General features: G+C 42.1%; 1 protein-coding gene and 1 pseudogene across 2 annotated transcripts; both read right to left on the bottom strand.

The window, feature by feature from the left end:
- Positions 1-2,985: 2,985 nt before the first annotated feature.
- Positions 2,986-7,612, bottom strand: LOC123427103 (protein NRT1/ PTR FAMILY 4.5-like). 2 transcript variants are annotated; one of them, XM_045111059.1, is made up of 7 exons: positions 7,523-7,612; positions 7,104-7,434; positions 6,175-6,313; positions 5,823-6,040; positions 4,271-4,711; positions 4,049-4,173; positions 2,986-3,942 (listed from the first exon to the last, which is right to left on the bottom strand). In XM_045111059.1, the coding sequence occupies exons 3-7, from the start codon at positions 6,260-6,262 to the stop codon at positions 3,135-3,137; spliced, it is 1,680 nt and encodes a 559-aa protein (XP_044966994.1). In that variant the 5' UTR covers positions 6,263-6,313; positions 7,104-7,434; positions 7,523-7,612; the 3' UTR covers positions 2,986-3,134. The 2 variants fall into 2 exon arrangements, with proteins under 2 accessions (XP_044966994.1, XP_044966995.1); XM_045111060.1 differs by lacking the exon at positions 7,104-7,434 and having other exon boundaries at positions 7,523-7,610.
- A 513-nt stretch (positions 7,613-8,125) lies between these two features.
- LOC123427104 lies at positions 8,126-10,579 on the bottom strand (annotated as a pseudogene).
- Positions 10,580-11,961: the final 1,382 nt, after the last annotated feature.

Below are 11,961 nucleotides of genomic sequence, written 5' to 3'. Positions count from 1 at the left end.
AAATGTGGCAACTTTTGAATTCTCGGTGAGACCAATATATGAATCTTGGTGGTACCGAAACGATGACCTAGACGACTTTGCAAATCTCGGTCAGACCGAATTCAAACTCAAAAATTCTGATTCTTGAAATCTTCTGAACAGAAAGTTGGTCACTCAATCTCGGTGGCACCGATAGGAATGTTGGTGGTACCGAGATGGTAGGGTTTGGCATAGGGTATGTCAAATGTAATATCGGTAGGGCCGAGTGGAAATTGTTGGTGACACCGATTTTGCTGGTTTGGCTTTGGACAAAGATATTTTGTGGGAGAATGGTTGAGTATTTTTGGTGGCTACCTCTAAGCACTTGGGCAACCAATTCATCATAATACATCATCCCCTTTTAATAGTATTGGCTTTCCTATGGACCCAAAGTGATTTCTCACAAATGTAAAATGAAGAGTCTTCTTGTTTGAAGCTTGAGCCAATCCTATTCCTTCCTTGCGTCAAGGGGCTTCTCCTTACAATCCTTTATGCCAAGGCTCTGTGTGGACTATACCTGAAATATACTAGGTAAAAGTGTTAGCCCAAGAGACAATGTATGTTGTCATGAATTATCAAAACCACCAAGGGAGCATATGTGTTTTCAATCCCCAACGTCGACGTGGAACCTAGCAGGAAGGAGGTGGCAAGGGAGCGTGCGTGCACGCTCTGGCCACGCGCCCGTGTCCTCTTGACGCGAGGAAGAGGACGAATAGAGGGCCGGTTGGGTTGGGCCGCTAGGTAAGGCAGGTAAGTGGCTCAGGTGGCTTTCTTTATTTAATTTCTTTCTGTTTTCTATTTGTTTCTTCTCTGTTTTAATTTAGAATAAATACTAAATCATTTTTATAATTCCTGAAATAATTTCTGAGCACAGTTTGGATTATCCCAATAGCCCTCAAGTGTTTTCAGAAATTTTGAAGCAGTTAAATTATTTATAGCATTTAAATGCCCCAATTCAAATATAATATGAGTTAATTCAAATATCCAGGATGTTTCAAAACTGCGCACATCATTTTTGGCAGAGGTTTTCATCCTTTTCAAAAACCAAAGACTTTTCTGAAGGTCATTTTGGATTCAATGAAATTATTTTGAAGTTTAACCTATTTAAATTTTATTTGGTGCTAGGGTTTGATCATCCCCATTTCAAGTTCAAGGAAAAATTAACATGATGCATGGATGCAAAAGCAAATAATTACAAACAATTCTAGGGACATGACACACAGGATAGGAACACACATAGAAAACATAAAGAAATGCTTTTTAAAGTTTGAAGCAACTAGCCGTTACATGGCTGTAGGTATCTCTAATCCTTATATATCACCTGATTATGGAGATCAAAAGACACATCTCATCTTCAGAATATACACATAGCTAATGAAAGAAGCCCCCCCCCCCCACCCCACCCCCACACACACCCACCCTCCAGCAGCTTCTAGCACAGACACGAACAACAGCCAAGATAACAAAAACAGCAGGTAAGTACATATGCATTGACAATATATGATTTCACTCCATATTTTCTTTGTTGATCCACATCTCGCTGATAGAACATACACATATTTTCAGCATTTCTTACTGATTTCTACACACTTCAATGGATCCAAGCTATCACAGGAGGTCACAGGTGGAAGATGAATTCATGATATTTGCCTTCCCTACCATGGAAGAAGGAAAAGAAAAAAAAACAATGCATAAATCTAGTCCTACAGGAGCTGCTTATGTCCAGGAAATCTTAAGTGGGCATGAAAGCTTATGTAAAAGGCATTTCATAATGGAGGCATAGATTTTTCATGCTCTAGTTGAGAAGCTGTGTGAGAATCAAATACTTGAGGATTCAACAACACTCCGTGGAACAAAAGGTTGCAATATTTTTATATGCAGTAGCAAAAAATGCTACTAACAAGACCTTGCATGATCGGTTCCAGCACAGTGGACAAACCATCAGTCGACACTTTGGAGATGTACTGGACCCATTTACCAAGCTTGCATGTCCACCTTCTCTTTGACCACATCCAATCTTGCGGAGATCACAATTCCATCCCTACTTCAATGTAAGCATACATTTCCATATTTTCTGACTTTGTATTGGTAAAATTTAATATCATTGTTTGAAGCTTTATTCAAAATAATATCTCATGAATATCATATGAATACAGGGCTGCATTGGTGCTATTGATGGTACACATATTCCAATGAATATTTCACCTCGTGAACAAGAGCCATATTGAAATAGAAAGCAAATAATCACATAAATGTTATGGTTGCATGTGACTTTGATTTAAGGTTTGTGCATGTGCATCCTGGCTGGGAGGGATCAGCCTCAGATGCAAGGGTTCTCGAAGATGCACTTGACCATGGATTTCAAGTACCTCATGGTAAATATTATCTTGTAGATGTGGGCTATGCAAACACACCACAATTTATTACCCCATACCGTGGAACTAGATACCATTTGCAAGAACAATCACAAGCATGCCAAAGGCCATAAAATCGTAGGGAACTATTTAACCTTCCCCATGCACAACTACGGAATCATATAGAGAGAATTATTGGCATAGTAAAAAAGAGGTTTCCGGTTCTGAAAGTTGCTACACACTATTCTCCTGGCAAACAAGTTGACATCAATGGCATGTTTTGTCCTACATAATTTCATATGGCTTCATGATGGAGATGCATCATGGCTCAACGACCTCTTTTTTCTTTTCCTGTGAAGCGTGAAGGGAAGGAAGTAATCCTGTACTGGAATGGGATTCCATTTCTTTAAACCAAAGGCCTCCAAACGATATATTTTTTTCCTACAAAAATCCTATCATCTAAAATTCCTATAGAAATCCTGTGAACCAAAGGAGGCCACTGTTCGGACTAGTAAGATATCTGCCGTATTATTTTGACAAGAACAATCCACGTTAAGTAGTTTTATGGAGAAAGCCATTTCTTTTGACAATTTCACAAGTGGACTATCAAGGATGAACCCAACCAATCAGCACAGCACATGAGAGCAGAACACAGGTTACAGGCTTGTACAATGCTTTGCAAACTTAACCGATCTATGCCATGGTGAATTAAACATGTTCCTATTTTACTCAAGTAGTAAAAAACAACAGGTATGCAATATTTCAAGGCGAATCCTGATCAACCGATGTCTCGACGATGTGTGGATTGTGCTGGTACACATACTTCTTGGCCCAGTACAGGTAGTTGCAGAAGCCAAGCAATCCGACAACAGCCACAACCCAGTAGAACAGGTCAAGACGGCTGTTGTTCAAGCTTGTACCCTCGAGCCAGCCTCCTTGGTGCCCATGCCTTGTGGCCTTGTTTACAATTTCCACCAGCGTTGTGGCCATCAATGACGCGAGCCCCAGAGCACACCAGAACAACGCTGTGGCAATAGACTTCATGCCGCGTGGTGCCTCGCTGTTGAAGAACTCAAGGAGCCCGGTGAATGATGTCACATCTGCCACACCAAGAAGGAAGAATTGAGGTGCAAGCCAGAAGAGGGACATCTGCACCACAGCTTCCTTTCTCTTCCTCTCAACAATTGCTGCAATGACTGACGCAAGTAGCATGGTGGCAAAGCCTATACCAATGCGTTGCAAATGAGTCACACCACTGACATAGCCTGTGTGTCTACGCAAGAATGGCACAAGGAACTGGTCATAGATAGCAAGCATTAGCATCTGGAATATGATGGGGATGATAAAGAGTGTCGCGGGGGAAACATGGATCTTGCCCAGCCTTGTGTTCGTCATGGTGCCTTGCTGCACAGTGAATGTGAAGAGGATAACGTTCGATATATATCCGATCATGGAGCTGATGAAGAGAGGAAGCACACGGAGGATAATCTTTGTCTCCTCCACCTTTCTCAGATTGCAAACTGACCAGGCTCCACTTTGGCCACGGTTGATGCAAGCTTTGTCGAGGAATCTGCCAAGATGCATGAACAGTCTATAATCCCATACACTACTCTCTATGCCAACTTGATAAGTAGTACCCACAAAAGTCAGAAGAAGGTATCTTCACTGAATCTTACTTCAGACTATTTGTTTGAGCGAGTGCATCAACAGAACATGCCCTTGTCCCAGTGCAGCTTTCCTTCGCTTCCTCCAGTTTTTCAGGAAGTTCAAGTTTCCTGTTCCTGAATGCAACCACAAGAACCTGGCAGAGGCAAAATTGTAGCTAAGTAATGTTTCTAACAATCTCCTGAGAATTGGGATGGCATATTATGTTTTAAGCTAGGAATACGTAGCACAACCTGCAGTATTCGAGTTAGAGGACTTCCTTGTGGTACTTGGTTGCGGTAGAAGGGGAAACCGGCAGCAACTATGAGCAATCCGAGCAGAATTAGGATGGCACACACCCCAAGTCCGATATCCCACCCTTTGTAGTTCTCGAGCCACACTATGAGAATCAGCCCTATAAAACCTCCAAAAGAGATTCCGAAGGTATACCAGTTAAAGAAGCTGGACTGTTGGCGGGACTCAGAGGGATCTTCATGGTCAAATTGGTCTGCTCCGAGGGATGGCAAGCAAACACGGATAAAACCATCACCAAATGCAGTCATATACAAGGCTGTGTACAATAAGGTAGCATTCCATCCATGGACCACTTCGCAGCTGTTTAACTCTGCTTCAATGTTGCAAGCTGGTGGACGCAGTGAAGGAAGGTAGGCTTGCAGTGCGAGCAATCCGTAACCCTGCACAAATACATGTTTGATTATAATACAATAGCATTATATATATAATTTCCTATAGAGGTGCATAAAACAGCTGTCAGCCATGACATTTGACTCATGGACATCCTTATAAAGGAATTTTAGAGGCTGAGGAAAATATTGTGCGGCATAATTATATTTTTTTTACAAGTAAACATCATGAAGGGTGTTAATGTAAGACTTTATAGTATAGGACAAAAAATGGAGATGGCGTAGTAGCCTTTTACACCAAAAGGCTACCCTAAATATCGTCATATTCACATTAAGATCTAATGGTCCAGGATATGCCAGAGTAAGTATTATTTGTCAAGAATTAAACCGTACTAAAGCATGTTAAGTTATAAGGCAGTTCTCAAGAACTGAGCATCACCCATTTAACTATCGGCTTGGGTGCTCGGTCAGCCCTTCCAGGTTCGAGGCCTGGTCTCACAGAGGTGCCTCACGGTTGCTGTTCTAAATATGAACACCGCAGCTGCTAGTTCCTGTTGGTTGATTTTTTTCTATTATTATATAAGGCAGTTCTAGGTTCTAGTATTTTCTCCATATGCTAGAGAAGCATCGCTGTTTTAGTAACACATTTAGTTATTTACAGTCCATTCTCACCTCACCCCTTACAATTTTGTACATCCATACATTTTAGCTTCTGAAAAGTGTTCATCAAAGCAGATAACAGTTTTGCTCAACGTTTGTGGGATCACATCATTACTAGGATAATTACAATAAAAGTATATCAAAATTATGATGAATTTGCAGCAATTTTGTAATCATTTTTAGGACCAATCCAAGGGTAGTAAGATGGTACTCCCTGCGTAAAGAAATATAAGAGCATTTGGATCACTAAAGTAGTGATCTAAATGCTCTTATATTTCTTAACGGAGGGAGTAGCATTTTATATTCACTTCTGTAGCTGACATAGCTGCTTGTGTTTACAAACTATTTGATAAAACCAAACAGGATTGCCACTCTGTAATCTCTATCATGGGCACAATTCTCGTTACAAAAGAAAAGAACATGTAAGTAACAACATAATAATTGGATCAAAAGGAAAATAAGAAATCATGCAGATGACTGAACAGAGGAAGATGCATATTACCAGAAACATAAATGGACCAAAGAGGAGCATAGTTCTAGAGCGAGTAATGTAGGAGTCGGAGAGGAAAGCTGCTATCATTGCAAACCCGGATGTGGCACCAAAAAAATTAGTGGTTGTAGTTGCAGAGGCTGAGACGCCCATATGCATTGATCCATGAAGATAAGTAACAAGATTCAGCAGGTTTGGGATAATAACCACGTTGGTTACCACAGTCAGAACTGCAAGGGAGATTACAAAAAAATGGTTCAATGTTTTGACCTCAGAACAGAAGCTTGAAAATAGAACAGCGAGATATTGTATGCCCACACATATATAAACGTCTGCATACTAGATTCGGTGTATAGTGAATTACCGTACAAGAACCATGCTGCTCTGACTCCACCATGCACCTCTTTCCTGATGGTGTTTCCCCTCCAATCCACGAAGCCTACAAGTGCCATGGTGCTTCTTATTACTCCTAATCACTGCCTGTCTGCCTGCCCGTAGCATCCCTGAGCATAAGAGGGGTATAAATAAGCAGGTGATATCCATATTCAAAGGAGTGACAGCATCAACAGAATTAATCAAACATCCTTTACATATTTAATGCCATTGTTACCAACTATCAACAGTAACTTGACTTCCATTTTATCAACTATCAACACTAATTTGACTCCCATTGTTTATAATTCCTACTAACTCAAAATTTGGGCATTACAAAAGACATTGAGCAATGATGAAGTAGAAAAAAAGATTAGGTGCATGTACAATGAGACTATTGAAGTCAATAAGTACCAACAACTAGCAGATATTGATATCAGTATGCCATCATCCTGAGAGCAACATTTTGTTAGTTAGCTCCTTATTCATTAATTGTTTTGAGAATAAGTCCTTTGATAGGCTAACTTCCTTTAAAGTAGTGCACCTTAGTTTATGCACTGGAAGGCTTGTGTATGAAAGCGACATGACAACAATGTATATAAAAACTCAGAAGTACAATAACATAAATGAACGATCAGTGCTCAATGTATTGGGCCATAAGACAAAAACCATACTCTCCCTATTTGCAAATGTAGGGCATAAGGTATCAACTTTGTGTTCATACTGCTGTATAGATTGCTGGTCAGGGCTTGAACTTGGACAGTCAAACTATGCCGTACACTTCCAAACAGAGTGGGTATTTTCTAATTGTTATTCATGGGGTAACGTAATTTATTAATTATTAGTGTGTTTAGTAATTTACTAGAAATCAGAAAGCAAGGCACAATGAAGTTCAAATTAGAATATCACCATTGGCCATACCAGAGTAGAGAAGTCAAAGAACTGCAATCAGTATCACTTGCTGGTTAGGTACTGAAGTTAATCCTCTTCCAAGTTCCAAGCTAGCGGACAACAACCTATCTCTTTCCAGCACACAAGCAAGGGGGGAATGAGCTTTGTGGTATATCCATCATGTCCACATCATTTTTATTCATATCCAAGTACCGGGCTCCCATGTGAGGTTATGGTGTACTGCTGACTTCCTGATTCCAGTGGATCAATACTTGCAAGAATGTGCTTGCTTGTGAGTTGTGACTTGTGAGGAATACAGTTCATGTGTTCTTAACCATTATCCACATACCGCAACAAGAATCTTCCAAAGCAACGAAGGAATGCATGTCAAGATTGACAAATCGCCGTGGGCTACATGAAGTAAGGCGTATAAACTGTAAAGATACTACCTCCTGCATTCTCCCGGGGCAAAATTCTCTCCGCGGCATCTCCGCCTGAATCTAGGATGGAATAGATCATGGATTGGAAGAATAACGGAGCCTCGGAGGCAGGGCTGGTGGCCGACAGGCGGGCGCCGGTGGCCCGAGGCTGGCTCTGAGTGGGTTAAATCCACCGAGCCCCTCCATCGCGCCTGCCGCAGCCAACGGCGGCCGTGCCTCAGACGTAGCTCAGCCGCCGTCACGGTCCTCGTCCGCACTCCATGTCTCGTGGCCCTCAGACGTAGCTTCTGCCCGCGCCCTGCCAACTCTAAAAATTGCCGGGGGGGTTGTGATTTCTCGATTGATTGATGAGGGGTAAGAGCCCAACAGGAAAGGAGAGAGCGGAAGAGGAGCAAGAAGAACATACTGACAGGTGGGACCCACTTCTCGGTGTGACTGGTAAGCTGGTCCCACCTTCATCTCTTCACGCTGCCCACCTCGCCGCCGCCGTCCACCAGTTCCCCCAACTCCCCCTGCCATCTCACGCACGCCGGCCGTCCACCTCGCCGTTTCGGTCCCCGCATTGTCGCCGCTGGTCTTCGCGCGCTTCGCCGGAGACTCGCCGCGGTAGGTTTTCCTTCTCCGCATCTGAACTGCTTTATCCCTTTAACTCTCCCGCCACCGCGTTTCGTGGTTAGTTTCGGGTTTCTCCGGCGGCGAGGCTGCGAGGGTGTCGGCCAGGGATGATGGATACGTTGGTTCTTACCCGGTTGCTCCAACTACCACGATTCCACCTTGATGTTCGACGAATCTATCGATGACTTTGTGCGATGACACTTTTTTTCTTCTTTTCACTCAAAGATAAACATATCTGAAAACACATTCTGTCGATCACTGGTGCTGTCAAGCTACTACTGAATATTGATCGGCGGAGATTATAGTAGGAGTAGTTCTCAATTACAGTATGTATAGCATTGATACACATACACTACCTAAAACAGCTTATTAAAAAATCTTTGGTCTATCACCTATTGCCTATGTATCTCTCTATGTTTGGCTATTTAGTTTTCAGAGATGTCGCCGACTAATCCAACACCACTGCTCTGTTGGTCTTGCCATATCTCCTCGCCCAGAAAGCATAGTTGATGAGTGCCACCAGCTCGAAGGCTGCCAGTAACAAGAAGAAACGATCAAGGCGCGTCCTGTTGAAGTCTGCTCCATCCAGCCACCCTCTTCGGCCATCTCCATGTCGCGACGCGTTGTTCGCTAGCTGTATGAAGGCACATGCTAGCCAGGATGCTATTCCTGCAATAATTGACTGCGTTGCCGGTGCTATCAGCTTCATTTCCGGAGATGACTCGCTCTTTATGAACTCAATCAGTCCACTGAAGGATGCTGCGTCCATGATGCTTAGCAGGAAGAATTGCATCACCAACCAGAACACGGACATCGGGACACCTGCTCCTGTCGATGTTAGCCCATGCTGTTCTGCGACTGTCAGCCTTCTTATTTCCACTAATGCCGCAAGGCATGCTGCTACTAACCCGCACGCCGAGCCAGCACCGATACGCTGCAGTGGCGTGATTCCGTGTGTGTGGCCTGTGAATCTTTTTACCAGTGGCGTCAATATCCACTTGTAGCATGGTTGCATAAGCATGTGAAATGCTGTTGGGATTGCAATGAGAGAGGCGGAAGGTATCTGGATCGCGCCTATCCCTTTGTCCATGGTGCTGCCGACTTGTATCGTCAGTGTCATTAGCAGCGTGAAGGGCAGGTAGATGAGCAAGCAGCTGATGAAGATTGGAAGCATTCGAATGATGGTCTTTGTTAACTCCTCGATTTGAGTGGTGCTACAGAATGAAAATGAATTGTTACCTCCATCAAATATATTCAAGATATTTCCAAGATTATGCTAAAAGGATTATAGTTGACGTCTTGAGTTAATATCACGATATTGCTTCGCCCGACCATCTTTTTTTACACTTTAAATTGTTGACATCCTAGAATGCAACTCTTCTACTTATTTTCAGAAATATGAATGCACTAACAATTAGCTAAACAGAAAGCAAGATTTGGGGAATAATTGACCACCAATGAACTTACCCAGTGCTCTTGCTGCCAGATTTGTCTTCCCCATCAACACTATCCGCTGCACCTATCTCTTGCAGCTCGATAACATCTAAGGTAGCAACTTGCCTCTTCTTTGATGAAGTGACGAGAACCTGGAGAGTATAACTTGAAAGTTGAGAACCATTTGCATCTTCAGTTTTTTCTTGTATTAAGTTGATAGATGCTGGATGAGACACATTCAAATTTTGAAGATTAGCGTGTTAATTCCTTTATTGCTTGATGAGTAACTAATATGCTAGTTAGGGATAGGACATGGTGACCTTTCAGGAGTAAGATTATAAAAATGAGTAATGCAGTGCATTGTGATCAAGCAATATTCTGTTCTGCCCTGTAAAACTTGGACCAGCTAGTCTAGAATTGTGTTGTTCACTCGGAATAGGATGTACAAACGATGACGTGGGACTAATGAGTACTGGAACCTTCATTGTTAGCATGCATGCTGTACTCTATATAAACTTTTACCTTCAATATTCCCTTTAGAGGACTTCCATTAGGCTTCTGTGTTCTATAGAAAGGCAATCCACTGGCTGCCACAAACAGCCCTACAAGTACAATAAGTGCAGATATCATAAAGCCAAGGGCCCAGCCCAAATTGTTCTCGATCCAGACTAAGAATACCAATCCCATGAGTGCTCCAAGGGAATTTGCAAACTTGATCCAGCTCAAGAACATACTCTTGAGCTGTATTTCTTTTGGATCATCATTGCTGAACTGATCTCCACCAAGGAATGGTATGCAAGCACGCATGCAGCCTTCTCCCATGGCATACATTAATAAGCTCAAGTAGAGCAGTGTTAAGCTCCAACCTTTAGCTGACTCACAGTTGTTTGGTTCTTTGTTTATCTCACAATCCAGAGGATGTAGTGAAGGCAAGTATGCCTGCAATGCTAGCAACATATAGCCCTGCGTTGTTGAACAGAAAATGTTTAGAATTCAGGATCTGTCATCTACTTTCACAATCACAATTATTAGATACCTAAATATCTGATACTAGTTACTGTTAAGTATATGGGAGCATGATCATACAATGATACACATGGCCCAAATTCTCTAAGTTGTTGGCAGATTGCTCAATCGACCCTTTGGTGCATGCTCTTATCGTTTAGTGTCGTTATAGTAGACTAAAATTATATCCTATCTTATACAATAACTGCAGTAGTCAGTAACAAAAAAGAAAGTAACTTAATTTTAGATAATATGCTTCACTACAGCAGCTCTAGTTCCACCTGGTAACCGAAATAGAAACTTAACAAGCCAAAGGCAAAACATAAAGCTTCAGAGTTTACTTGATAGTACCAAGATGGTGAAGGCCATTAAAAGATTGCTACTTCATCATCAGGCTTGATTGACATTACTCTTACAGGGAGTTTAATGGGTAAGATGAATTACTGCTACTTCATCATTAGGCTTGATTGACATTACTCTTGCAGGGAGTTTAAGGGGTAAGAAGAATTACCAGGACTGCAAGGGGGCTGAATACAAATATAGCAGTGGTTCTCTGGATATATGCGCCAGCGATAAAGTTCATTAGGGCAGCAAAGAAGGAGACTGCACCAACCAGGTAGGTGATCACAGCTGAGGAGGTCACAGTATCCAGATGTAGTGTCCTGTGGAAATAGGCTACAAGACTGAAGTTTGCGCTGCTGGGGCAACTCCGCAGCACGACCAAAACTGCAAATGAACATAGAATTCAGTTCCAACAGATTGTTTGACTCGGGATCGAAATGCATGCAACTATATTATCTCAGGATCACGAAGAGAGAACCACAGCGTATTTTTCAGGTTAGGCCAGGCCATTCAATTCTTACAACCCATGAGATTCACTCAGTTTTACCAGGCTGAGCTGTACATTACCAACTGAAAGGTATATCAAGTTAGATCAGCTGAGTCTGAAACAACTAGGCTATCAATTAAAAGAAAGGCAGAGGAACGAAAAACATCCTGCACAACCTAACTGGCCCATCTAGTTTGCTACGTCAGGAGGCCGACCATACTGTTGGCACTTCTTCCAGATATTCAGTAGACAGTTATTTTGCACATGCAGCATGCCACTTTCAAGCAAAGGGTGGTTGTTCTCGGAGGTGGAACCTTACAAATTGTTTATGTGGTGGAGATCAAGTCAAGATTTGAATGGTCAAACTTCTGTCAAGATTTTGAATTGTCAAATTTGAATAGTTTATGTGGCTGCACAGATGATCTTTACCAAAACTTTGTCAGATGTGGTTACTTTCATTGTATTTCAGTATTTGCCATGACAACGTATTTTAACATTTTGTCAGGTGATCTTTACCAAGTCTCTTTTGTTTATTTATTTGCTTTTTTGTTTCTTGATACAAGTG

This window comes from Hordeum vulgare, chromosome 2H (assembly GCF_904849725.1).
Source record: "Hordeum vulgare subsp. vulgare chromosome 2H, MorexV3_pseudomolecules_assembly, whole genome shotgun sequence".
NCBI lineage: Eukaryota > Viridiplantae > Streptophyta > Magnoliopsida > Poales > Poaceae > Hordeum > Hordeum vulgare.
Note: the sequence above shows the minus strand (reverse complement) of the source record. Positions and strands in the feature narration are given on the sequence as shown.

Excerpts from the sequence above, each read along its gene's own strand:
- LOC123427103 (XM_045111059.1), bottom strand. The coding sequence starts at position 6,262 with ATGGCACTTGTAGGCTTCGTGGATTGGAGGGGAAACACCATCAGGAAA. Across the intron at positions 4,712-5,822 it reads TTGGTCCATTTATGTTTCTG|GGTTACGGATTGCTCGCACT; the intron begins GTAATATGCATC and ends GTATTTGTGCAG. Across the intron at positions 3,943-4,048 it reads GCTCAAACAAATAGTCTGAA|ATTCCTCGACAAAGCTTGCA; the intron begins GTAAGATTCAGT and ends GCATCTTGGCAG.